Source organism: Anthonomus grandis, chromosome 13 (assembly GCF_022605725.1).
Source record: "Anthonomus grandis grandis chromosome 13, icAntGran1.3, whole genome shotgun sequence".
Lineage (NCBI taxonomy): Eukaryota > Metazoa > Arthropoda > Insecta > Coleoptera > Curculionidae > Anthonomus > Anthonomus grandis.
Window position 1 is genome coordinate 8,588,330 of NC_065558.1, and position 27,887 is coordinate 8,616,216.

The following is a 27,887-nucleotide window of genomic DNA, read 5'->3' on the forward strand; positions in this document are numbered from 1 at the left end:
GTTAAGCCTTCCTCTCTTCCAATATGCAAACAAATCATTAATGTACACAATGTACCATAATGTATCATAATGTACAAACACAATAAATGTAAACAAAACACAAAGGAGACCAACGTTCTCCCCTTTTTAAATACTGTTCGTCCTGTTTAGTGTTATGTATAGTCTTAAGTGTGTCTAAATGTTACGTGTAATTTTAATAATATCGAATGTGTTCCCACTATGGTAAACTTCTGGGCTTAACTGACAATTAGCACTGATGATGGTTCATACGCCGAAAGCGCTCTGCTAAGCTTTTAAAATAAAAATTGCTCTGAATACATCTGGTTTGATTGATTTGTAAATCATTAATTGACTAATCATTCTGTTAACAACATCTCTGGTTTCATATCAAATTCTAGGCACATCTTTTTCTTCGCAGTTAGTGCTATGAAACCAGATCGTTAATTAGATAGTAACCCTCTTATAAGTCAAGTAATTAGGGGTGGTGTTACGAAACGAAACCGGTTTGTTAACTGATAAATATAATCCCCTAACTGTTCCTTTTCCACCCGATTTCCGGGTATTCAATCTTGCATCGAATAATTACTTGCCATAAAATATTATCGATCCGAATATATATCAGAGGGAATATAAATTAAGCAGCAATCCTTTGTAACTCTGTCCATATTATGTCGACAATAGTACGGGATACGGGCGCTTTTGCCATATCACATTTTAATGAGGGCTGTTAGCAATAAAGCTTACCATCAGCTTATTTTAGTTCCCGATACATATATCCCTGATCGTTAAATTTGACTAATAATCTTACTATACTACGTCTTTAAATTTTTTTTATTATGATTAATTTGACAAATAGCCATTATTAGGTTTATTAGTCGAATAACGGTCCGGATTGTTATAGACGATATTTAATCCTAATTGTGTCCTATCTAGGTATATATAGGAATCCTGGAATTATTCCAGATCGTCCAAACACTCATGACCCGGCCTATAAACATGCTCGGACTGAATAATTGTGCGCTACATAAATCAAGATTTTACCCTAAATGGGAGATACGGTGTACGGCCTAATAAAACGGTGTTGTGGGTATTGGGGCAGTGGCGTACAAGGGAATTTTCTGTACTAAAATGATGCATAACTTTATTGGATCTGACTTACCGATACTTTTTTTAATAACGGGCCGATTTGGTTGGAAAAAAAATAGGGACCTCTGAAAATATTATGGAAAATCTCTATCTATACACAGCTCTACTATATAGTTCTGAAAAGACTAATAATTGATCTAAAAATGTGTGTCTTAAATTTTTGATATTTTTAATATTTCTGCTTATAAAAAAACTAGGGGTGTGTAAAAATTAGCCAATTTTTTTTTGAAAACTGCTCATAGAAAAATACATTAGGTAGTGGCAGTTCTGGAAGGGTATATTTTTAATCGAAAGACTAATTTCTTAGGAGTAATTTTTCTCAATTTCCTCCAAAATTCGTGTAAACCAAAAAAATTCATAATCTATAATGGTGAATGTTAAGGTTATAGCAGATGCTGTTCTGAACAAAAGAATCTATTTTTTAATTTTCTTGGATTTTCTTCTAATAATATCATCTCTGAAAATCAGCAATAATTAATGAATTGATGCACAACTTTAATGGATCTGGCTCTCAAATTATTAAAATACCCAAATGTGCCATATATAATAATCTTAATTTTTGTTACAGGTGAGTCGTCTAATACATCCAACTAAGACCACGATTGCTTATATGAGCAAAGACCGTAAGTATGGAAAAATTTATTTCAGATTACAAAAAATATAAACGAAACTGACTTAACCAATTGTTTACAAAGCGGTCGGGCCTATGAATTTTTAAATAAAATTAAATCAAATTCTCTTTTAAAATAATTAATTCGTGTCCCATTAAATTATGCATTGTTTTTAAATATTTGAAAAAGGGTCACAAAATAATTTTAATAATTTCTTTTTACACATAAAAAAGTGCCCAAATAAATCCGTTCTTGTAAAATGTGCTAAGTATCCTTGATCCAAATTTTTTTTTTTGGATAAAGTCTAACAAATCACAATATTCATTCATTGTCCATGACCTCAAATTGTAACAATACATTTTAAGTGGAATTTTTGGTTACTTATTTACGTAAATTTTATATTCGGGGTATACACTCAAGCTGAACAACCCATAAAAAAACCCTCTCCCGCCCCCCAGATCGTTAACTTTACATTGTTGAGCTGGCGACAGGCTAACTGGACATTGTAACAACTCTCCTATCCGGGCCAATAGCCAGTGGCGTACGAAAACGTACTTTTTTTAATTTAAGACAGAAAATATTTGAAAGTTTTTACTTTTTTTAGCAGATTATTGAATTTACTGATATTTTTGTCGCTCTTCCTCGATTTTTTTCAAAAAATTGATTTTTCTATTCTTGCTTGTAATAGAAATGGAATATGGTTTTTCTTTAAGCAATTTATGAATTTTTTTATTTGTGAGGAATAATTTTTTTTAATGTTATTAGCAGTTCAAGAAATTCCCTAGTACCTCCAAGCACTTTATTAAATGTTCAATTTCTCTTACTCTTGAATTCATGAAAAAATCAACCTTTTGCTTGAAAAAAACTTTTTTTTTCAAAAATTCCTACTTTAATTAAAAAACGCTAAAATAGGTGTCTAATGAAATTAATTAGAGAATCTGTGTGCAAATTTTCAAACTTGTAGATTTTTTGATTTTTGAGTTATGAGCTTTTACTGCTGATTTTATGGAAAAAAATCAACCTTTTTCCAAAAAATCCAATTTTTCTTAAAAATGCCTTAAGTAATTAAAAAACGCTGAAATATGTGTCTATTGAAATTAATTAAAGAATCTGTGAACCAAATTTTCAAATTAGCACCTTTTTTGATTTTTGAGTTATGAGCTTTTACTGGTAATTTTATGAAAAAAATCAACCTTTTTCCAAAAAAATCTATATTTTCACACAAATTTCTTAATTAATTAAAAAACTATGAAGTAGGTGTCTAATGAAATTAATTATAGAATCTGTGTACAAATTTTCAAACTTGTACCTTTTTTGATTTTTGAGTTATGAGTTTTACTACTGATTTTATTTAAAAAAATCACACTTTTTCCAAAAAAATAATTTTTTCTCTAGAATTCCTAAATTAATTAAAAAACGCAAACATTTTTTTTTGTTAATCCAGAAAATTAAAAAAAATTCTCCATGTTTTCCAAAATGTTTTATTTTCCAATTTTTTCTAAATTAATGAAACTCTTTTTTTTCAAAACATAATTATTTAAGAAACCTTATCGGTCTATCAGCTTTTCACTATAAAAAATTCATTGGGCTACCCTTATCGCATCTTATCTAAATAACAGTTAAAAGGAAAACAAAAAAAGATTTACTAATAAATGAAATAAATCAAAAAGTGTTTTAATCAATTTATCTTTAATTATTACATAAAGTTTTCAAAATGACGACCTTGTTGTTCAATACAAATACGGCATCGGCGAAAAAAATTATCTTTTAACTGTCTAAATGCTATTCTGTTATTTGTTTTGTTTCGTTCAGTTTCTTGACTCTTGAGCGTACACGACCTCCTTGTAGTAACCCCAAACAAAAAAATCAATTGGGTTTAAGTCCGGTGACCTGGGGGGCCACTGAATTGGTCCACCTCGACCGATCCACTTGTGTCTAAATCGCCTATTCAGATATTCTCGAACATTTATCGCATAATGGCAAGGAGCCATCGTTCTGAAAAAACATCTCTCTCCTTGTCTCCAAATCAACATCTTCTAACAGCTCATGGAGATTTTCTGTTAAAAAATGTAAATAGGATTCTCCATTCAATCGGTCGGGTAATTCAAAGGAACCAATTAGTTTTTCATTTACTATCCCAGAAAAGAGGTTTACACCGAATTGCTCTTGAAAATTTGATTGTCGTGTAAGTTGAGGATTTTCAATATTCCAGGAATGATAATTATGAATATTAAAAATGCCAGTGCGCTTGAAATTCGATTCGTCGGTCCATAAAATTGAATTTAAAAAATTTTTCATTTGCCGCTTGACGTTGCAACATTTCTTCACAGAATCTTACTCTTCTCGGATAATCATCGGGTTTTAGTTGTTGCACCCTTTGAATATGATATGGATGATAACACATCTCATGGAGTATTCTATGGGCCTTCGATTTCGGTATTCCGATACGGTGCTCAATTGCTCTAAGGCTTACATTTGGTTTTGCTTCATCTTCTTCGACCACTGCATCTACCAAATCTGGGTCTCTCATCCCTAACGGTCGTCCCTGGTACTCGCCCTTCCCTATAAGCATCGCGAACTCTTAGTATCATGCGATGATCAGGACATCTCTCTGGTATTGGATCACCTCTGCGTTCTACTTGCCTCCGGTATAATCTAGCTGCTTCCAAAGCATTCCCTCTCGCATATCCGTAAAAGTAATGCATTTGTTCAAAGTCTTCGCTTGTAAAAGGGGCCGCGCATCTAGCCATATTCACAAAATACAGTACAGAAAAAAATCGACTTTACCACTTACAAAATAAATAAACTTAAACTTGAAATTCCACTTAAAAAAAGAAAATAAAAAAACTAATTCAGATCAATGTGCACACAAATGTAAAAGAAACCAGTTCGTTAAGACGTATTTATCAAAAATCGCTAATGTACGTGAAATCGCTACTGTACACTACTAAGTACTGCATGTGAAAGAATGTGAAAATAGTAACGGGCCAGTGGTTTATTATTTGTTTGTATCTGATTTAGAATACTTAGAATACTAAATTTCTTAAGAAATACTCGTTTTAAATTTTTGACAGTCAGTGGAGGAATTTTCTGTCAGACACTTAAACATTTGTCCAAAAAGTCCATTTTTTTTAATATGCTTTTGGAATAGTATAACGTATTTTTTAGAAATTCTTTCGTGGAAATTGAAATTTTATTTATGTAGAATTAAAATAATTTTTTCTCAATAACTGAGCTGTTCCTGCAGAAAAACGAGTAAAAACTGTTTACTCAATATTTTGAAAAAATCAAAAATTTATTGATATTTCTGAGAAACGCAAAAATTATATATTTCTTTTTAAATGTCTGGAAAAAATTTAATTCTACTGTGACTGTCTGGAAGAAATAACAAGTTATTAAATGTCTGGATTTTTTCTTAATCTTCAATAAATAAAGTTAGAAAATACTGACAATCATGTTCAGGCATTTGAATTTATTTATATGCCTGCAACAATTAAGATTTTCTTTAATTAACTGAAAAAAAACGTCTTCAACTTTCTGCATTTTGTTACCAACCAAAGAACAAAGAAAAAAACCAAAGTCCTTAAAAATAGGATTTTTTGAAATGCTTTGAAATAATTCAAAATTTACTCATATCTAAGAAAATATTTCTTCGATTAATTCCAAAAATATAATTTTTCTTTAGGTGTCTGACAAGTAAATAATTCACCTAAAAAATTTCAAATGATTGGAAACTTCTTCAAAGACATCTAGGCCATAAGCAAAACTTTTTATTGTAATAAAAATAACCTGGACGCTTTTAATAACAACCGTATCTCTCCAACACTTAAAACCCTCTAAATTAGATGGTTTCCGCTTCGTGTCTGATGTAAGGATTAGACGGGGTAATTGGGGATTCCCCCAAAGGATTTAACCCCGTTGGTCTACCAGCTTTGTACCAAAAGATTCCTCTTTAAACGTGTTTATGTTAAAACCGCCCTCCTCCCTTAGTTTTTACCCTCATCATTTCAAAGTCGTTAATTTTAATGGTTAATAACGGCCTCTAAAGCGGAAACCGGGAACGAGTAAAATCGTTTCGTTAATTTTTTATAAAGTCTCTCCACACTGGGAACAAAAGAACTGTAAAAATAAGTATAGAAAATTTGCGGATTGGATTTTTTTTTTGGAAAACATATTTTTTCATAACAATTTAGGATTTTTTTGAGTTTGACCTTTTAACGTCCAAGACGAGTTTTATATAATATCATGAATAATTATCTATGAAAAGTGTGAGAATTCTTGACTTAAAATCAATTTTAAAAACCACAAACTGGAAAGTTTTGCTCTTTTTAAATGAAATTTAGGCCCTTTTTTGCTTAAAAAAAATTAAACAGTTCAACGTTTCTAGACAATCGTGTCGAGTACATTATACATTAAAAAAAAAATTCTTATGTTAATTCCAATATTTATTTAAACGATACATATTACTTTTTCACTTACTACCCTATGATTTTTTTACACCACATAACATTACTTTTTATTATGTACAATTCTACATCGTCTTAACATTAGAAGCATCTTGTTTTCCCCACTGATATTAATCTTAAGAATATTTTAACGCTAACATTCATTAATTTTAGGGTATCACATAAAGTAATTAGGGTAACGTTAGAGAATAACCTAATTGACTAAGCAACAATTACCCCATCTAACAGGCCGTATAAAGATCGAAATATAAAAGTTTTTAATCACATTTATTGGTAGAAAACTACTAACCGGTTACAGTTACATCTTGAAAATTATCTACTGTATAATATGTTTTACAAAATGTACAGGTACCTATAAGTAAAGTAACCCAAGCAACACTGAGTCGCATAATAAAGTTGATAAATGATGCCATGTTGACATATACGTACTAATAACATGTTTTATCAACTTCAAAATGTCCGCGATTTTAACATATATTTGTAGATATTAAACGTATATTAACAAGGTATGGATATACCAGATTTATGTTCACAAGTTATGTTTTATTTTATTATAGGTATATCAAAAACAAATTATAAATGTTACTTTTCTATATAAATTGTATACTATACAGATATATTATTATTTCATCAATATGAGTGAGGTGGATAAATCGGGAATGTTTTTGTGAATTGACTTTCAAAGTTTTGATAGTTTTTTAATGTTAGTATTTTTTTACTGAATTTTTCAAAAAACTACTAAAAGTTTGAAATTTATTAAAGTCAGTTTAATGTTGACATATAATAAATTGACAATTTATTTTAATTTAATCATCTCTTTAAGTCTTATATTGGCCAAGATCACAATATATCGATATGATATATACATCCAGACGCAGTTTTTACAGGCTGGATTTATTGTTTTGATTGATTGAAATTAAAGATTAAAAAAAAACTGTTTATAAAAAAATAAAAAAAACATTTGTTAAGTTCTTTAAAATAAACACAAATTTTATATGCCCAAAGGAGAATTTTATGGAAAATAAACCAAAGAATTTTTATAAAAATTTGACCGGGTGCACTTTTTTCCATAGGATTCATCAAAATAAAATAGCAAGTAAAAAACGTTAAATTCTATGAAAAAAGGTTCTTGCGTTTAATAAAATAAAGGTAAAAAGTAAAACATATTACGTATTGGAGGATATTACGATTTTTCTGCATTAGAAAGATTTTATAGCTTGTACTATACTGCATTGCTTAGGCAAGTTGTCCTAACAGCTAAATAGTAGTTTTGAGAAATCTCTCATTTTAATGTATTTGTATGCACTTTTTTACTTATTTAATCCGAATATTTTTTTTCTGAAATATATGGTAAAAAAATAACACTATACGTCAATTTAGGGTTAGGTTTATTAACTCTCTTTATTCTCCAAAATATTTGTAGTTGTAAACAATAGAAAAATACAAAATCCTAAGCTCAAATATCACAAGTGAAAAACAAGCCTAAAACAACTTAAACAAAAATAGGTGACAAGGTAAATATACAGGGTGTAGCGTTCATTATTTGCTAAATTGAATTGGCTGAAAAACATTTTTTAACTTTTCTTTTAACCAATTAAATTTGTCAAATGATGCACCAAACACCCTGTAATTTTTAAAACTATTCATTTTCAGTTCATGTCACCAGAATCATCAATTATTGAAATCGGTAGATTTTCCCAAAATAAAAGACTGTTTGGTGGTATACGATCCTTTAATTAACTGATTAATGCCCTTAGGAGCATTTCTTTGTTTTGGTGTGGTTAGCTCATATTTGCAAAACTTAGCCAAAAATAAACTCCTGGACAAAATTATCGCACCACTGATTATTTTGTCAAGAAAATGTAAATAAAAATAAATATCAGTTGAAACAGTTATATATCTTTTCTCATACAAAAAGCAGTACTGGACAAGAACTATGTTTATGCTCTATTTTGGTATTCAAGGTCAAATTTATCTGAACATTTAAATTCCTTATTTTGCATTTTTCGTTACATATGTACCTAAAGCGAACAGTTTCAGTAGTACTTCGTACGTTTTAAGGTGATAATTTAAAATAACTGTTGTGAAACATAAACCGTCCTTTTTATTGAGTATGGAGAGAGCGGCACGTCATCTAACTGAAAATGAAGCGGTCCAAGCAGTAACTTTAGTTGGAGAAGGTCGAAGTTACCGTTATGTGGCTGGCATTTTAGGCGTGCATCACACAACAGTTATACGAGCTGTGCAGCGGTTTCGGGAGACTGAAACCCACACAAGAGGACCAGGACAAGGACGACATAGAGTTAGTTCTCAAAGAGATGACAATTTCTTGCGCCTCAATGTTCTAAGAAACAGAACATGTACCAGCCGTAGCTTAAATGATTTGATTAGGGAAGTCCGCCATTTCAATATTTCAGATCGTACAGTTAGAAGACGCCTCCATGAAGCGAATCTAAATAACAGAAGACCCGCAACTGGACCACTCCTTACCAGACAACACCGTGTTAGTCGTTTAAGATTTGCAAGACAATACTCGGGATGGAATATAAATGACTGGAGGCGCGTTTTGTTTACAGACGAGACGAGAATTGCATTGCGATCACCAGACGGCCGTTCTAGAGTCTGGAGAAGAGAGGGTGAACGATTTGCCCAAGCATGCATATCTCCAAGGGAGCCATTTGGTGGAGGAAGTTTTATGTTCTGGGGAGGCATCGCCTACGATGCCTGTACGGAGTTAGTGCCCATACCTAGACCAGCTCTTGATGCACGTAGGTATGTGTTGCAGGTCCTTGAAGGACATGTAGTTCCATTTGCGCCATTCATAGGAGCGGATTTCTTACTTATGCATGATAATGCTCGCCCTCACGTGGCTGTAGATGTTATTGAATACATTAATGATGTGGGAATTACCACTTTAGACTTGAATCCTATAGAACATGCCTGGGACATGTTAAAACGGCGCATTTGGCAAAGAAATCCTCCTCCCCGAACATTAGCTGAATTGGAACATGCTGCTCGTGAGGAGTGGGAAAACATTCCGCAGGAAAGTTTTCAAAATTTGATACGAGGAATGCCGCGAAGACTTCAAGCAGTCATTGTAGCTAGAGATGGCAATACACGATATTGAGAATTCATTATTGTTTTTCTTGGGTCTATTTTTTTATTTTTGTATCAAAATTGAAGTTAGTGAAAATCGATGTTTTTTCCTTGTATTGAATTTAGTTACTTAAATCTCGTTTTGTTAAATAGAATATAATTTTTTTTGGTAATAAATAATGCATAGTTAAGAATGTTTATTTATTAATTTTTTTTTATCTTTCTTAAAAAAAAAATCTCTGAAAATCATGTGGTGCGATAATTTTGTCCAGGAGTGTATATTGTCCAACTGCTTAAGTTCATCAGAAAATTTTTCTTTATAATATAAAAATTTACAACCTCTTTTAAAATTTATTTGAATTATATTTTTTAAATAAACGCGGTCATTCAATTTCTGTAGCTTTTGCTTTGAAGTATAATCAGTATAGAACTAAAAAAATATTTGCAGTCATTTCCAAGACATTAACTTTCCTTGATTTGGCATTTTGAACTGAGTCTCTTAAATCGGTAAAATCATAAACTTTTTCTAAATTCTATTTAAGAAAATTCGTTTTAGGAATCCTTGCAGTTTTTGCAGTTAGGCAAAAATGAATAGTACTATTTCGGGTATTTCAAATACACATAAGACTTTCTCGTTTACTAGGCCGAAAGATTATCGCCATTTACGTGCAAAACCGTCTTAACCTTAAAAACCATTTTTTGCAGTTAGGACAACTTGCCTTAGCAGGGCAGTATAACCGAATTGTTTAAATCGAGTGGTTCTTTTGCCAAATAGTTCTACTTTTTTAATATTACTACTTATTAATAAAATTATTATATTGAACATATTGTTGACTCGCCCCTTAAAATTCAATTTATTGTTACACCCTGGATTAAGGCAAAAAATCCAGCAACATTGCAAGAAGTTAACCGATCGACACTGTATCTTTTACGAACTTTGAAATCCCATTAGTGAGTCTAGTGTTCGAGTCACCCTGTACATATATTACACATATATTTACTAGTATATGAATACATTTATACATACATACAAAATTTTCTGTTTAATACTTAACCTCAATTGCTTGTAAAAATAAGTTTAACAATTCTAATACCACTTTGACGGGCGGAAAATTGCTTAGTTTCATACACATATAGCACGCCGTACCGTCAAATATAATCGAGTTTCAAAACAAGATATGTAAATTCCGTGTAAATTTTTTTAAATTCCAAGATATTCTCCCTTTTGTAAATAGATGCGTTTATATTTCTAAAGTTTAATAAATATACCTTGACTTGACCATATACGGTTGATGAATACACTAATAGCATTAATTTTAAAACTAAATCTAGATAATGAAAAGTTATCTAGAAACAAAAAAAAACTTATTAAAAAACTGAATTTTTATAGTTAGGAATAGGGTTTTTTCACGTTTTACTCGAAAACCTTAAGGTTATGTGAAAAAAGTATAGATGCAAAAACTATAGATTTTTTATCACCTATAAGTTTCTTAAAAGGCATTTTTTTCTCAGACAATTATTTTTTGCGTTTTTCATTAACTCTACCCTTGCCCCCCCACCCACCCCACACCACTTACCAGTAAGAAATTGTTTTAAAAAATAATTATTTTCCAAAATAATACGCATTAATAATAGCTGGTTTTGTCGTTAATATCTAATTTAATAACACAGTTTGTTTATTTAAATTTGATATAATTATATATATGTATATATATTTATAAATATTTAATAAAAAAACAGTGTTATTAAATTGGATATTATGGACGAGAAACTGTGATTCTTCGAAGGAATTTCTTACTGGGCAAATATTTGGGGTGGGTGGGGGGTCAGGATTGTGTTGATGAAGAACAATTTTTTTGCAGAAAATTCGATACCTAATTTAATAACACTGTATTTAAATTTGATATAATTTCATATATAAATATTACTAAATATTTATATATGAAATCACACATTGGTACACAATTTTATATTCTACAATATTTATTCTATGCAGTTTTGCTGTAGCACTTGTAATTTTCCAAATATCTTGAAAATTCCGTAACGTACACTAACGTACCTTAATCTTTGCTAAGAATCTCAGTTCCGAAAGACAGTGTTATTAGATTGGATAATAGCTTTTGAAGACTAACCTTACTCAAAACTTACAATTGAAATTATTGTATAGAGCCAAAAACAGAATAATATAAACCTATACTATATGCTTCGGATAAACGTTAAAAAAACGCTAATTATAAAAAAAACAACTAAGGTAAGAGGAATTAGAAAAAAACGCATATCAAACGTTTCGTAAAAAAAAATAATATGTAAAACTAACGTACATTTTACGAACTCGTGTTGCTTGAGAAGTAAGTAAATATATCACAACTTAATGAAAGACTTAAGTTCGTGTCAAGACCAGAACAGTTTGATCAATCAATGACGACAAAAAAAATGAGCCGCTCCCGTTCACACGTTCGTCTTTTGGACGTTTTTCATCCTCATTTGTCACCGATGGGGCCTCCAGGTGGTGGTTTTCCGATACTTACACGTCAAAACCTTCTTAAAAGCCTGCCGAAACACTTTATTAAATATCGTGTAAAAAATCGGATTGACCATCGAACTGGCATAGCCCAACCAGGTGACGAAATGCATCACCCACGCGTCCATATTCGCCTCGCACTCCTTACAAAAGGCCGGCAACAGGTTCAGGATAAAAAACGGAGCCCACAGGATGACGAAGGTGAAAAAAACCACGCCCAGCACCTTGGTCGCTTTCTGTTCCAGCCGAATTATCCTGCCGTGTCGCGAGGAATTCCTGGATATCACCGAGGAATTTCTGGAGTGGTGGGAGCGCACGCTTCGGGTACCTCCGACGTTGCCGTACTGATTGTACCTCTGTAACAAACAGGGGGTCGAGGAGGGGTTCTTTTGGCGCTCCGGCAACGTGGCGGCGATGTTGCCGTTGTGTCGCAGGGTTGCCGAGCGGCGTAGCAGGGGCGTCCTCTGGGAAACGCCCGGGGAGGTCGTGGCGGTGGTGGTGGTGGTAGTCAGGAGGGCGCTCTTTGTATTACCGAAACTCGAGCCTGGAATTGTTAGAAGAAATAAGTTTTTAATAAAAAAGGTGGTTTCTTAAAAGGGTGTATTTTCTTCGCAAAATCAGTGCCAATCTTGTTTTAAGAGTGACGAGTTTTAAGATGATGAGAAAACTCATTGCTGCAAGAAATGGTCGAATGGAAAAATTAGATAAAGGATGAAATTTTGACACCCCCAAAAAAATTATCAAAACTATACATCAAAGAAAAAAGTGTTGGATGTACAGAAGGTGGAGAAAAATTTTATCTTTAATTTGATAGTAAAAGCAACCCTCAACTCCGTACGTAAACCACCCTTATGGGGTGTGAACGTTTTGAAAACCTTTTTTGGAGACTAAACTATCGACTGTACGATGTTGCTCCTACGCAACAAATGAAAGCAAAAAGTCTAAGCTATCATATCATCAAGCTTCCACAGTAAAGAGGTGATTGCATTTTAAGGGCTGTAAAAATAAGAAGAGGCGCATATTAGAAACCAGTTTTTTCGAGTTATATCTTCGGGTAAGAATTTTTCAACTTTCAAAATCGATCAATGTACGTGTCTTTTTAAGAGCTTTAACTTTGCTATTTGAACAAAATGCGTGGGATTTTTTCCAAGAAAGTTATTAACTTAAAACCATTTTTCAAAACTTCAACCTCTTTTTACACCCGGCCGAATTCGGCTCTGTGGAAGAAAAGGTAGCTCTGATTTTTCTGAACAATTTATCTCACGGAGTTAAAGTTGTAAGTGCAAAGGTGCCAATCCAAGATCATCCCCTCGGAATTTTTGTTCGCATTTTGGGTTTTTGCACTCTCTCAACCCATACAACTTACTGTCAAAATTTCATCTTCTATCTAATTTTTGCATCCATTCTCATACAGCACGACCGTACTATCATGGGACTCTAAAAAATTACTATAAATAAAAATTGGCTTTTTTTAGATAAAAAAAAAGATAATAATACCCTCGAAGTTTTATATTGCTTAAAATAGTCTATGTATATTCAAAACAAATATTAATGTTTTGATATGTATTAAATATTGTATATATATTTAATTACGAAAAATTTTGTTATACACAAATAAGTAATTAATGTTACATTATAAATAACTATAAATACAGTATTTTATACTATAATACAAGTACTTTAAATCTCACATGATATAGTTGCAAATATAATTCCAGAGTATTTGAGAGTAATGTTCTTTAGGTACTTCTGAAATATTTATTATAAATTTAATTTAAATATTTAGTTAATCTTAAAAAGAGTGGCGCGAGATATTTTTGTCTAATATTCGTAAATTTATCTAATATTTTGATGCTACTAGGGTAAAGTCTGAATAGGGAAAATTTCGAAGCAAATGCAAAATACTTTAAAATTCCTCCCAAATATAAATATATAAAAGGGACTGAAGAATTGAAAAGGGATTGAAGTATACAGTGCGGCCCAAATTTATAGTGTGGGTATCTTGAAACTTAGTGCGGCTTTTAGAACGATTTTATCTTTTTCCGATTTTGAAATATTTGGAAAAAACGGCCAACTCAGCGAAAAATAAAGTATTTAATTTTTTGACGTAAACATAAAATATTTTCATAAAGTGTTATCATACCATCATTTTAAAGGGAAAAAAATATCTTTTTAATTTAGCAAAAAAACAAAATGGCCGCCATCAGAAAAAAGAAGTTGAAAACGTCGAAAACAAAAACTGAATTCAGGTAAGCGTTGTCCTTAAATAAAAAAAATACAGCCCCATTTTTAAAATGCAACTTTTTGATTTTTTCCAAATATTTCAAAATCGGAAAAAAATAAAATCGTTCTAAAAGCGGCAGTAAATTAGTAACTAAATGCCCTACAACTTTCCCCACTTAACCAATTTTCTATCTCTTATAGTTTCCAAGATACCCATACATGTACACCCAATTTGGGCCACACTGTATAAATTCAAAATGCTTGAAGTGCATTAGAAACATTCTTTTAAAACCGGAGAATTTATTATAAAAAAATACATCAATTCCCTAAAAAAAACCTTAAATAAGTGAAATTTTCATAAGTGAAACTAAAAAAGTGATTATTACATCGAAATTTTATTATTGAAATAGGTAAAAAAAATTAATTAAAGAATAAATCCTCATATCCATTAAAATTATGCATATCGTTGTAGAGGCACAGATATTTAATCATTTTAAATTTCTTACACAGAATAAAAATTCACGCAACGCAAATAAATACCTGTAAATTTCAAAAGTAAAATTTTCAAATTGTTTAAATTTATATACTTATGACAATATTTATAGTTGGTCGAATATAAAAATGGAAAAATCAAGTATGACATGTTTAATAGTTTAATTTTATTTTCCAGTGAAATTTCTGATGAGGCACATTGCATTAACCAAATATAACTACTTTCATTCAAAACATTAATATTTGTTAAATGTCGAAACCAATTACGGAATGTCAAAAGGAGGCATATCTACCCACTACATCTATGAATAAAATGATGACTTGATATTAATATTTTTAGCAATTCCTCATGTTCTTTCTCTTGTGTGTATAGACTAAAGGAATTTAAAAATTTGCCCGAGATCTCCACCTTGTTTGATTTTTGTCGAACTCTCAAAGCCTTTTATAGCTGCCGATTTCAATAACGGAAATCCAAGATGTGAACAGGCACTTCACTTAAAATTTACAGAATAAAGAAAGAAGAGACACCAACTTTACATGGACGAGACCTTTAACCGGCTACTCATGATTTCACTAATAATATTTACTCGAGTGCTGAATCCATGGATTATAACTAATTTGACGTTTATTCATTAAACGCTCAGTTTCTAAAGCCTCTTAAATATCATCAAAATAAAAGCTTGATATAACTATCAAAGTGAATATTTAATTGTTTGTAAGGCGTCGTTTCATTCTAGTGTACACACAATCTATTTCTCTCGCTCTCTCGTGTGCCAAGTCTAATTACAGTCGTCTCCTTCTACTAAACATTATTCGCCTAATTATTCCACTGATATTCAAATAAAAGAACAGTATAGTTATCGCAGTTATTATATCTGTTTACTATTAGTATGTAGTAATTCTTCAGTCGGAGATTTTAATTAACTTTTTTTTATTGATGGCATAAATCCGTGTGGAATACCACGGTCGAGTAATTATTATATGGCATTTTATAGTCGTATTAATATCTGCCGGTTTATGGCCAATGTCTAAAACGAGAACGCGTTTTTTAATTATAATAACTTCGACTTTAAATGCGACCGGCGCTTTTGGATGTATGGGAAGTTAAAGGTCGTTGAAGGCCACAAATACCAATTTTTAAAAACATCTTTCTTTAAATTAAAAGTAAATAAACGTAGTATTTGATGTGTGTTACGTTTTCTTGCTATAGTAAATCCTTAAAGATACATTAAGTGGAATCCGAAATGTTTAATAATTTATCCACAACACGCCACTTCTAATTTCTTTTATTAAAAAATATATTTATAATGTATATTTATTGAAATAAACGTCTTTATTATTATTATTATTATTATTATTAAATTCGGAATCAAAAGACCAGAACCAGAAATAAATTAATAAATTAGAAGCGACCAAAAACATAAATATAAAAATTTCGCAAAAGGGGTTATTTTCTACTTTTTTCTAAAAAAAAAAAGTTTACTTTTTCGTAACTACACTATTCTTACCTCTCCTATGCCCCCTCCTAGCCTCCCAAGTAACCACTATATTGCTCGGTGAGGAGTCTCCACTTCCACCTCTACTCCTCGCACTCAACGCCGACTTCTTCGTACCCGGCGAGGGTTTTTCCGCACCCACGCCCCCGAAACTATTGCGGTGCCGCGGCGAAAAGTTCACCACCCCCAAACGATCTGCGCCCGAAACGATCTTCACCTCGATCTGTTCGCACTTTTCCGCCCTTTTGGACGCGCCGCCGAAGTACGGACAGGTGCACGGGGGCGGTAGCGACAGGGAGCACTCCTCGGTCGGGCGAGTTCGCTCGCTCTCGTTACTCGGCGTCGAGTAGAGTTCGTGGAAGCTCGAGCCTCGTCGTTTTCGCCACTTCGGGGAGGGGGAGTCGTCGCGGGAGTCGCCCTCGTGGAAAGTCGAGGCTCGTCGCCGTTTCGGTTGGGGCCACGGTGATAATTCGGAGTTGGTGAGGAGGGAGGAACGGGAGGCGCTTAGACTGTCCGTCGAGCTGAAAGAGGTCGAGTTTTAGTTAGGGTTTTTGAGGTTGTTAAAGTGATTATGCATAATCAAGGTCACAATATAGAGTGCATTTACGACGAACGCAACAAATTTATTGTTTTAATCGAGAGACACTCCGGTTCAACATAAGGGAACACAAAATTGTAACCTGATTATAGAACTGACAAATAAAGTCTATTTGTACTTAAAATTCAGGCATTTTTTTCTTCTGTTATTCTTTGTGTCACATCGATTAGCATTGTCAATTGCACGTCTTTTAACAATAATAATCTTTATTTAGCATAAGTATCTATATACAAAAACAAAAAATTTCCCCAAAAATTAATAAAAATACATACAATATTAATAATAATGTTCATAAACCTAATCCAACAACATATTTATTCAGCAAGAGTACCATATAGGTAACCAATAAATATATCAAATGAAAATTTTCTAAACAGGGTGCCTCAACTATGGCGTCAATTTTCAAAGCAACACAGGATAATTAGGTAAACGTTCATTTTTGGTTTACAACAGGTGTACATTTTTGGCTGAACTTCAACTATAAATATCGGATAAAATGTCCGCGTGATATACGTTAAGGAATTTAATATTAAGTTTATGTTATGCACGTTTAACAAGAAGTGGAGTGAGACAAGAGTGAAGTTTATGGTGTATTGTATTCTATTTAAAGACGGTTACAAAATTCAATGAGCTTCTAAACAAATATACTTATCATGGTCAACAAAACGTTGAGTTTTTAGTTATAGAAGACAAGTATAAAAGGTTTATTTTAATCATTAAATAATTGTTGATATGGAATTTTTAATAAAGGTATATATTTAAGCTTTAATTGTGATAAATTTTTGTTGTGTTCTCTATCTATGATATTCCATTATTACTAGATATATACGTATATAAAAAGTATATCATATAATACACACAGTGGCATAAATGTCATATCATTTTACCACATATTTAAAGTTTAAAGACTAGATGTAAAACCCTTGTCAATTTTTTTAAATGCCGAAATTATCTCGGATTTGTGAACAGAATCGTCTATTATAGACGTATATTCTCACCTTTAATGTTCTTAAAAAGTATTTTTCTCTCAGGCAATTATTTTATGAAAAAAAATTTTTTTTTTCATTAACCCTACCCTTAACCCCCCACCCACCCCACACAACTTACCAGTGAGAAATTGTTTTCAAAAATCATTGTTTTCCAAAATAATACGCATGAATAACAGCTGGTTTTGTCGTTAAGATTTAATTTAATAACACAGTTTGTTTATTTAAATTTGATATAATTATATACATATATTTTTTCATACATATACATACATACATCGACGGAAGAAGGTTATAAGTTAGTAAGTTCGAAAATTATTTTGGTTCAATTTTAAAAATTCTTAAAAAATTCCAATCAGGACCAATTTACTTAAAACTTCCTTTTATTATTAGGAGATCCATTGCTAATTCATGAAAGGAAATGATAAGTTAGTTGGTCTATTATTTTTTAAATTATGATGTTTTTTTCCAAAAAAAGTCCAAACATTATTTTGGTAAACTTTAAAAATTAAAAAAAAAAATCAAATTAAGACCTATTTATTTAAAACTTCTTGTAACTATTAAGAGATCTATTGCTAAACGATAGAAGAAGACTATAAGTTAATTGGTAACTTATTTTTTAAGTTCTGAATTTTTTATTTAATGTAACAATCACTATAAGTTATGAATTGATTCGTAGACGTGCCTTACAGAAACAAAATTTAAAAAAGAGACAGATGATAGGTAGCACACAAGAGCAAGGCGGATAGAACAACTGCCCAACACGATTTTCTTGATCTTGGCATATACTCTTTTTAACCTTAATTTCCGGTAAACCTTGAATTTTGTTCTACTAACTACCTCTCTCCTACGGTTACCGAATATTTTTTTTGCTGTCAAAAATAAAAATTTGCCAGGAGGATCTAATTTAATTAAGTAATGGGTGTTTTTCGCGAACGAATAGACCGCCATTTATAAAATTAATTACGACCTCCCTATAATTTATCCTCGGGGTCACATCTAAGAGCCCGACGTCGTCTTATTAATATTTATAATTAAGAGCCTTTCGCGTGACAATTTCCCTCTCTATATAAACCGAAAAAAAAATAATTTAAGAAGTGCTTTACTACTTTTAATGGTATTAATTTCGCCATAAAACACAAGCGAGAACGTCGCGATTCATTAATTTTCCTGCAATTTATCGGTTTTAATATATTATATACTCTGGGTGTGTAAGGCAATATGTCTCTGTTGTGTAACATAAACCCTGTTTTGTATATATCTACCCTCGCCTCGAAAAGGCAATTTGTTCCTGTTCAGCCATTTCGAATTATTATATTTAAGCCCTCCGATGAGCTCTACTAGATTTGTCATTTGTTTTATACAAATAAACGGGGATGATTAGGTGCTAGAACTTATAATCCATTGCGAATATTAAATTTTATCTTGGAAATTCAACACTCACTTACTTATTGGTTTTACTTTATTATGAGTAATTTGAGGTAAAGAGATGGCAAATGTGAAACAAACCTAAGAAACTAAACCACCCACCTTAACTTGTAGCGAAGGTAAAAAATAATTAACTCATAATTTTTTCCGTCGTCGATTAGCCATGGACCTTTTAATAATCACAAGAAGTTTCATGTAAACTGCTCGTAATTTGATTTTTTTATGACTTTATGAAGTTGAACTAAAATAAGTTCGACCAAAATAATTTTTGGACTTACTTTTGGAAAAAAAATTATAACTTAAAAAATAATAGACCAATTTAATTACAATCTTCTTGCGTCGGTTAGCAATAGATTTCTTAATAATTACAAGAAGTTTCAACTAAATTGGTATTGATTTGAATTTTGTATCAATTTTTAAAAGTGAATTAAAATTATTTTGCAAATTTTTTTGGAAAAAAAATCATAATTTAAAAAAGAATAGACCAATTAACTTATAATCTTCTGTCTGATTTTTTTTCGAAAAAAAATCATAGACCAATTATCTTACACTCTTTTCCTGTCGGTTACCAATAGATTTCCTAATGATTACAAGAAGTTTCAAATAAATTGGTCTTGATTTGAATTTTGTATGAATTTTTAAAGTTCAACTAAAATTATTCTGGAAATTTTTTCAGAAACAAAAATCATAATTAAAAAAATAATAGACCAATTAACTTAACCTACTCTGACATCGATTAGCAATAGATCTCCTAATAATTACAAGAAGTTTTAAGTAAATTGCTTTTGATTTAATTTTTTGATACATTTTTAAAGTTGGACTAAAATAATTTTTGGATTTTTTTGGGATAAAAAATTCATTACCTAAAAAATAATAGATTAATTAACTTACAACTCTTCATCATCGATTAGCAATAGATCTGCTAGTAATTACAAGAAGTTTCAAGTAAATTGGCCTTGATTTGAATTTTGTATGAATTTTTAAATTTGAACTAAAACTATTTTGGACATTTTTGTGAAAAAAAAATCATAATTTGAAAAATAATAGACCAATTTAATTACAATCTTTTTCGATCGATTAACAATAGATTTTCTAATAATTACAAGAAGTTTCAAATAAATTGGTCTTGATTTGAATTTTGTATGAATTTTTAAAAGTTCAACTAAAATAATTCTGGACATTTTTTTAGAAAAAAAATTCATAATTAAAAAAATAATAGACCAATTAACTTAAACTATTCTGTCATCAATTAGCAATAGATATCCTAATAATTACAAGAAGTTTTAAGTAAATTGCTTTTGATTTAATTTTTTGATTCATTTTTAAAGTTGGACTAAAGTAATTTTTGGATTTTTTTGGGAAAAAAAATTCATTACCTAAAAAATAATAGATTAATAAACTTACAACTCTTCATTATCAAATTGGCCTTGATTTGAATTTTGTATGAATTTTTAAATTTGAACTAAAACTATTTTGGACTTTTTTTTGAAAAAAAAATCATAATTTGAAAAATAATAGACCAATTTAATTACAATCTTCTTCAATCGGTTAACAATAGATTTCCTATTTAGATTTTCTAAATTGGCCTTGATTTGAATTTTGTATGAATTTTTAAATTTGAACTAAAACTATTTTGCACTTTTTTTTGAAAAAAAAATCATAATTTGAAAAATAATAGACCAATTTAATTACAATCTTCTTCAATCGGTTAACAATAGATTTCCTAATTATTACAAGAAGTTTCAAATAAATTGGTCTTGATTTGAATTTTGTATGAATTTTTAAAAGTTCAACTAAAATAATTTTGAACATTTTTTTAGAAAAAAAATTCATAATTAAAAAAATAATAGACCAATTAACTTAAACTATTCTGTCATCGAGTAGCAATAGATATCCTAATAATTACAAGTAATTTTAAGTAAATTGCTTTTGATTTAATTTTTTGATTCATTTTTAAAGTTGGACTAAAATAATTTTTGGATTTTTTTGGGAAAAAAAATTCATTACCTAAAAAATAATAGATTAATAAACTTACAACTCTTCGTTATCGATTAGCAATAAATCTGCTAATAATTACAAGAAGTTTCAAGTAAATTGGCCTTGATTTGAATTTTGTATGAATTTTTAAATTTGAACTAAAACTATTTTGGACTTTTTTTTGAAAAAAAAAAATCATAATTTGAAAAATAATAGACCAATTTAATTACAATCTTCTTCAATCGGTTAAAAATAGATTTCCTAATAATTACAAGAAGTTTCAAATAAATTGGTCTTGATTTGAATTTTGTATGAATTTTTAAAAGTTCAACTAAAATAATTCTGGACATTTTTTTAGAAAAAAAATTCATAATTAAAAAAATAATAGACCAATTAACTTAAACTATTCTGTCATCGATTAGCAATAGATATCCTAATAATTACAAGAAGTTTTAAGTAAATTGCTTTTGATTTAATTTTTTGATTCATTTTTAAAGTTGGACTAAAATAATTTTTGGATTTTTTTAGGAAAAAAAAATTATTACCTAAAAAATAATAGATTAATTAACTTGCAACTCTTCATCATCGATTAGCAATAGATCTGCTAATAATTACAAGAAGTTTCAAGTAAATTGGCCTTGATTTGAATTTTGTATGAATTTTTAAATTTGAACTAAAACTATTTTGGACATTTTTTTGAAAAAAAAATCATAATTTGAAAAATAATAGACCAATTTAATTACAATCTTCTTCAATCGGTTAACAATAGATTTCCTAATAATTACAAGACGTTTCAAATAAATTGGTCTAGATTTGAATTTTGTATGAATTTTTAAAGTTCAACTAAAATTATTCTGGACATTTTTTTAGAAAAAAAAATCATAATTAAAAAAATAATAGACCAATAAACTTAAACTATTCTGTCATCGATTAGCAATAGATCTCCTAATAATTGCAAGAAGTTTTAAGTAAATTGCTTTTGATTTAATTTTTTTTTCATTGTTAAAGTTGGACTAAAATAATTTTTGGATTTTTTGGAAAAAAAAATTCATTACCTAAAAAATAATAGATCAATTAACTTGCAACTCTTTATCATCGATTAGCAATAGATCTGCTAATAATTACAAGAAGTTTCAAGTAAATTGGTCTTGATTTAAATTTTAAACGATTTTTTAAAAAAGAATCAAAATAATTTTTGCTAGGTATTTAGAGTCTAGGATAGGTTTACCTATTACCCTTTCTTAATAAGAAATTTGCCAAAAAATAAATATTTCTTTAACAGTTGCCTTTAAAAAAAATTATTGCGACTTTAATAACATGGAATAATTTAACCTAAAATACTTGAATATTTACTTTAAGGTTCGTAAAAAAATAAATTGCTCCAATTGAAATACATGAAAAATATAAAAATGTCTTTAGCTGCCACAGAACACCGACTTAAACTGCCTAAAATAAAATTAAAAAAAGCTAACGGTTTTTTCCTTTACACTACCTGAAAAAACCATAATAAAATAAGTTAAATTAATGAAAGAACATTGACGCTCTAAAGCTGTTTTAAAAATATATAGAATTTTCTAAAAAAAAATTACAAAAAAGACACATTGTCAACAAAGAATACAAAATTCATCGTAAAAAACGTTAAAAAGAATCACACAAATGTCAAGAATCAAAAGAGTTAGGCTCTCGCAAAAATATTATTTCATTTATTTTTCGTATCCAACTTTACTTCTATTCCTCTTGCTCTTCTGTGTCCTTATGATGATTTTTCTTTTTTTTTTTTATATTTTTGTATTGAAATTGAATATGGTAAATACTGTGGATTATTTTATAATAATTTTCTTAATATTCAAGAATTCTTTAACTGCCTGGAAGAAATAAAGAATTTACTATGGCACTCAAAGTTATCACTTTTTTCTTATGCTTAAATTCCTTGAAAATAAACAGTGATTTTTTTTCTCTGTTAAACTAACTAAAAATACTAAAAAAATTATTTGTTTTGAATCAATTAATGATACATAATAATAATGCAATAGTACAAGGAAATTAATGCATCAAGATCTTTCGCTTTTTCACGTGGTTATTTTTTGGCGCCCAACACGTTCGAATTGTGTTCTTCGTACACCTAGTAAGTAAACTATGATTTTAATTTAAACAGTTGGGGGTTGAATTGTACTCTGGGGGCAAGAAAATACATAGAAACGTCTACTTGTAATAAACTTTTATTTTATTCCAGGCAATTCGGGTCAAAAAATTGGCAACAAGGACTATATAAAAACTATACAAGCTGTGATAGCTCTGAGGATTGTGATATAATTTTTTTGTCTTTCAAACAGTATAATTCAATGAATTTTCTTAGTTAATTGAATTACTTGTCTTTCAGGCAATTTTTCACTTCTTTCAAAAACATCCACAATTTTTTTAGGTATTTCCAGTATTTAGTTTTTAATTAAAGACAAATTTGATATATTTTTTGTTATCTTTGTTGTCTTCTGAGCTGTACTGATCATTGTTCTCTTGTTTATAAACCTTTTTAATGCATTTGTTTGTTTTATAATTATTGTTGGCAATTGTTCAACTGCCTGGTAGAAAACTGTAGTGGTCAATTTCATTGATTGAGAAGCATAAAAAGTGTCATCAAACGGATCTGAAGAGAAAGTTAATTTCAGACACATTAAGAACTACAGAAGCTACTTGCTTGTCAAGAGACTCAAGAATGTAGTAAGGATTTTATCTCTTCTGTTGCTACAAATTTTTATAGTTAAACAAGTGACGATACACCTATATTATCCATCGCTAATGGAAAATATAATTGAAATGTTCTCTCTCCATTAAATTTTATCGCATTAAGTGGGGTAGCGATGGCAGAATTGGGAAAAGTGAGCTTCGGAAAAATGTTTATTTTGCCCCGGTTTATTTTTATACAGCATTCCCATTACTCAAGAGGGTGCTGCAGTAAGTAAGTGCATGCACTCACTACCTGTAATAAAGACAGGTTGTCTTTTTATCACTGAAATGTATAGACTTTTTTTCCCCAATAGCATACAGGGTGTTCGAAAAATAGACAGAGAATCAACACACAATCACCCATTGAAATAGATCTATTTCAATGGGTGATTCCTTGTAAAAAATATGAGAAAATTTTTTTTATAAATATGGGTCCGGAAATGCATAGTTTTCAAGATACAGGCTGGTCAATTTTTTTGAAAATATTATTTTTTTTATTAATATTAAAAAAAAATTTTACTCGATTTTTTTGAAATTTGGTAGTATTACCTATTAGGAGGCTAATTTAGCCCTAATTAGATTAAAATTATAAGGTTCAGTAGCGTCCCGGGGGACATCTTAGCAAATATTATTGGCAAAAAAAATGTACTCCACTACCTTTTTTCAACTTTAATATTTATTGTTTGATTCAGCATTTAAAAATACAACTTTTTCGCCTCTTGTATTTTTTTCGTATCTCACTTCGTTTTCGATAAAAAAAAATAAATACCATTTTATTGCATGCGACTGGACAAAATTGGTTTATTAATTTTTAGTTAAAAAATCATTTCTGCATGGAGGTTTGACTTTGACATGTTTGATAAGTGTCACTTCTCCTAGAAAAATAATTAATATTAATAAAAAAATAATATAAAAAAAAAAATTATCACCCTGAATCTTGAAAACTTTATAGAAACTTTTTCTCATATTTTTTTACGAGGAATATCTGCGTCTATTTTTCGAACACCCTGTATAGTCAACTCACATTTAATATATCTAACCGTAAAACGGTCTAATTCCACATTAAGCCCTCCTGAAGGGTGTTTCATGCAACAGTAATAAATCCGATCGGTTTATATAGTACACACCGGTTTCCGCGGCAATTCATTTTAAGCTTGAGAAATACGTGCGTTACGGTTTTAATTAGTCGTTGGAACCCCGATAACGAATGCGCGCCCCATCAGTTTCTACTCCCCCTTCTCTCGCCCTCTGTATTATCAATTTCCCTCGGCGAACGCGTGTTTGAGCGGTCATTGTACGTGTATCCGTGTCACTTGCATCCAGGTTAATCCAGGATTTTTTTTCGTCCCGACATGGGAAAAGGGCAATTTCAAGAGGAGATTCATTCGTACGTCAGGAGCAGCAAAAAAGATTGAGAGAAACAAAAACGTATTGTCACTGTTTAATTCGTATTAAAGTTGTGGAAAAAATGGAAAATCAGTGTGATTTTATTTAGAAAATTAAAAAAAAAAATGTCAGGATATTTCTATATTTTTTTCTTTTTTTTAGTAAACATATAACTAAAAAGAGCTTCCGTCCTTGTCTGAGTCCTTAGACAGTGTGGGTATGTTCTACTTTACATCCATAAACCGCCATAAAAAATTAAAATGTTCAATACCTGTCTTTCTTATTAATCATTCACTCCACTGCCAAAATAGACTTTCTCAATTAAAAAAAAATGGGAATTATCTTTGACCACTATCAAAATTTCGAAAAGACCTATTTGGGGGTTTTACATTTTTTTCCTAGGGGCGGACTTATTTTTTTAAAGTGTGTAAAAATCTCTCTGAATAATTCATAAATTATAAAGGAAATGGGAAGCCTATGAATAAATTTTTGACTCATTTAGGTAAAATCACTGCTCTGATGATTATTTTATTTACATTTTTTATTTTCTTAAGTTTTCCATTTCTAGGCTCTCGAATTTTTTAATAGTAATAGTAAGCCTAATTCTGTTTTTTTGCACTAAGAAATGATTGAATTTATTAAACTGCCTGGAAGTAATCAAAATATTTTTTTTTGGGATTTTTAAAAAAATCGCTTTTGAAATTTTTTATTTTTTTTTTTAGTTTCTACCGCATCTCACCTCTCGAGGACATTCTGGATCATTATGAAATTGTACTTTTCTTACGTATTTATGAACATTACACATGGGAGAGATAATTTCATAGCGATCGTCAAAGATTCATGGGACTCAGATCGGTTTATGTGTCCAAAAGGGGGTAAAAAGTCCACTTTTTCACTTTCTACCGCTTCTCACTTCTCGAGAATACTCTGGATCATTATAAAATTTTACTTTTTTTACGTATTCATGAACTTTACAGACGGGAGAGATAATTTCATAGCGATCGTCAAAGATTCATGGAACTCAGATCGGTTTATGTGTCTAAAAGGGGGTAAAAAGTCCACTTTTTCACTTTCTACCGCATCTCACCTCTCGAGAACATTTTGGATCATTATCAAATTGTACATTTCTTCCGTATTTATGAACATTACAGACGAGAGAGATAATTTCATAGCGATCGTCAAAGATTCATGGGACTCGGATCGGTTTATGTGTCTAAAAGGGGGTAAAAAGTCCACTTTTTCACTTTCTACCGCATCTCACCTCTCAAGAACATTCTGGATCATTATGAAATTGTACTTTTCTTACGTATTTATGAACTCTACAGACGGGAAAGATAATTTCATAGCGATCGACAATGATTCATGGGACTCAGATCGGTTTATGTGTCCAAAAATGGGTAAAAGGTCCACTTTTTTACTTTCTATCGCATCTCACCTCTCGAGAACATTCTGGATCATTATGAAATTGTACTTTTCTTACGTATTTATGAACATTACACATGGGAGAGATAATTTCATAGCGATCGTCAAAGATTCATGGGACTCAGATCGGTTTATGTGTCCACAAGGGGGTAAAAAGTCCACTTTTTCACTTTCTATCACATCTCACCTCTCGGAAACATTCTGAATCATTATGAAATTGTACTTTTCTTACGTATTCATGAACTCTACAGACGGGAGAAATAATTTCATAGCGATCGTCAAAGATTCATGGGACTCAGATCGATTTAGGTGTCCAAAAATGGGTAAAAAGTCCACTTTTTCACTTTCTATCGCATCTCACCTCTCGGGCACATTCTGAATCATTATAAAATTGTACTCTTCTTACGTATTCATGAACATTACACACGGGAGAGATAATTTCATAGCGATCGTCAAGGATTCATGGGACTCGGATCGGTTTATGTGTTTAAAAGGGGGTAAAAAGTCCACTTTTTCACTTTCTACCGCATCTCACCGCTCGAGAACATTCTGCATCATTATGAAATTGTACTTTTCTTACGTATTGATGAACTCTACAAACGGGAGAGATAATTTCATAGCGATCGACAATGATTCACGGGACTCAGATCGGTTTATGTGTCCACAAGGGGGTAAAAAGTCCACTTTTTCACTTTTTATCGCATCTCACCTCTCGGGAACATTCTGAATCATTATGAAATTGTCCTTTTCTTACGTATTCATAAACTCTACAGACGGGAGAAATAATTTCATAGCGATCGTCAAAGATTCATGGGACTCAGATCGGTTTATGTGTCTAAAAGGGAGTAAAAAGTCCACTTTTTCACTTTCTACCGCATCTCACCTCTTAAGAACATTCTGGATCATTATACAATTTTACTTATCTTACGTATTCATGAACTTTACAGACGGGAGAGATAATTTCATAGCGATCGTCAAAGCTTTATGGGACTCGGATCGGTTTGTGTCTAAAAAGGGGTAAGAAGTCCACTTTTTCACTTTCTACCGCGTCTCACCTCTCGAGAACATTCTGGATCATTATGAAATTGTACTTTTCTTACGTATTTATGAACATTACACACGGTTGAGATAATTTTATAGCTATGGACAATGATTCATGGGACTCAGATCGGTTTATGTGTCCACAAGGGGGTAAAAAGTCCACTTTTTCACTTTCTATCACATCTCACCTCTCGGGAACATTCTGAATCATTATGAAATTGTATTTTTCTTACGTATTTATGAACATTACACACGGGAGAGATAATTTCATAGC

At 30.7% G+C, this 27,887-nt stretch overlaps 2 protein-coding genes across 2 annotated transcripts in view; one reads left to right on the plus strand and one right to left on the minus strand.

The window, feature by feature from the left end:
* The window catches only part of LOC126743935 (26S proteasome non-ATPase regulatory subunit 1), a 232,747-nt gene that overhangs the window by 145,725 nt on the left and 59,135 nt on the right, over positions 1–27,887 (plus strand). The window lies entirely within an intron of this gene.
* Positions 11,230–27,887, minus strand: part of LOC126743945 (5-hydroxytryptamine receptor 2A) — a 114,771-nt gene continuing 98,113 nt past the window's right edge. Inside the window, exons 6-7 of the mRNA XM_050451230.1 lie at positions 16,064–16,572; positions 11,230–12,384 (exon numbers count right to left, since the gene is read on the minus strand). Coding sequence (XP_050307187.1) covers positions 11,807–12,384; positions 16,064–16,572 — 1,087 coding nt within the window. The 3' untranslated portion in view covers positions 11,230–11,806. The remainder of the gene's footprint in view (positions 12,385–16,063; positions 16,573–27,887) is intronic.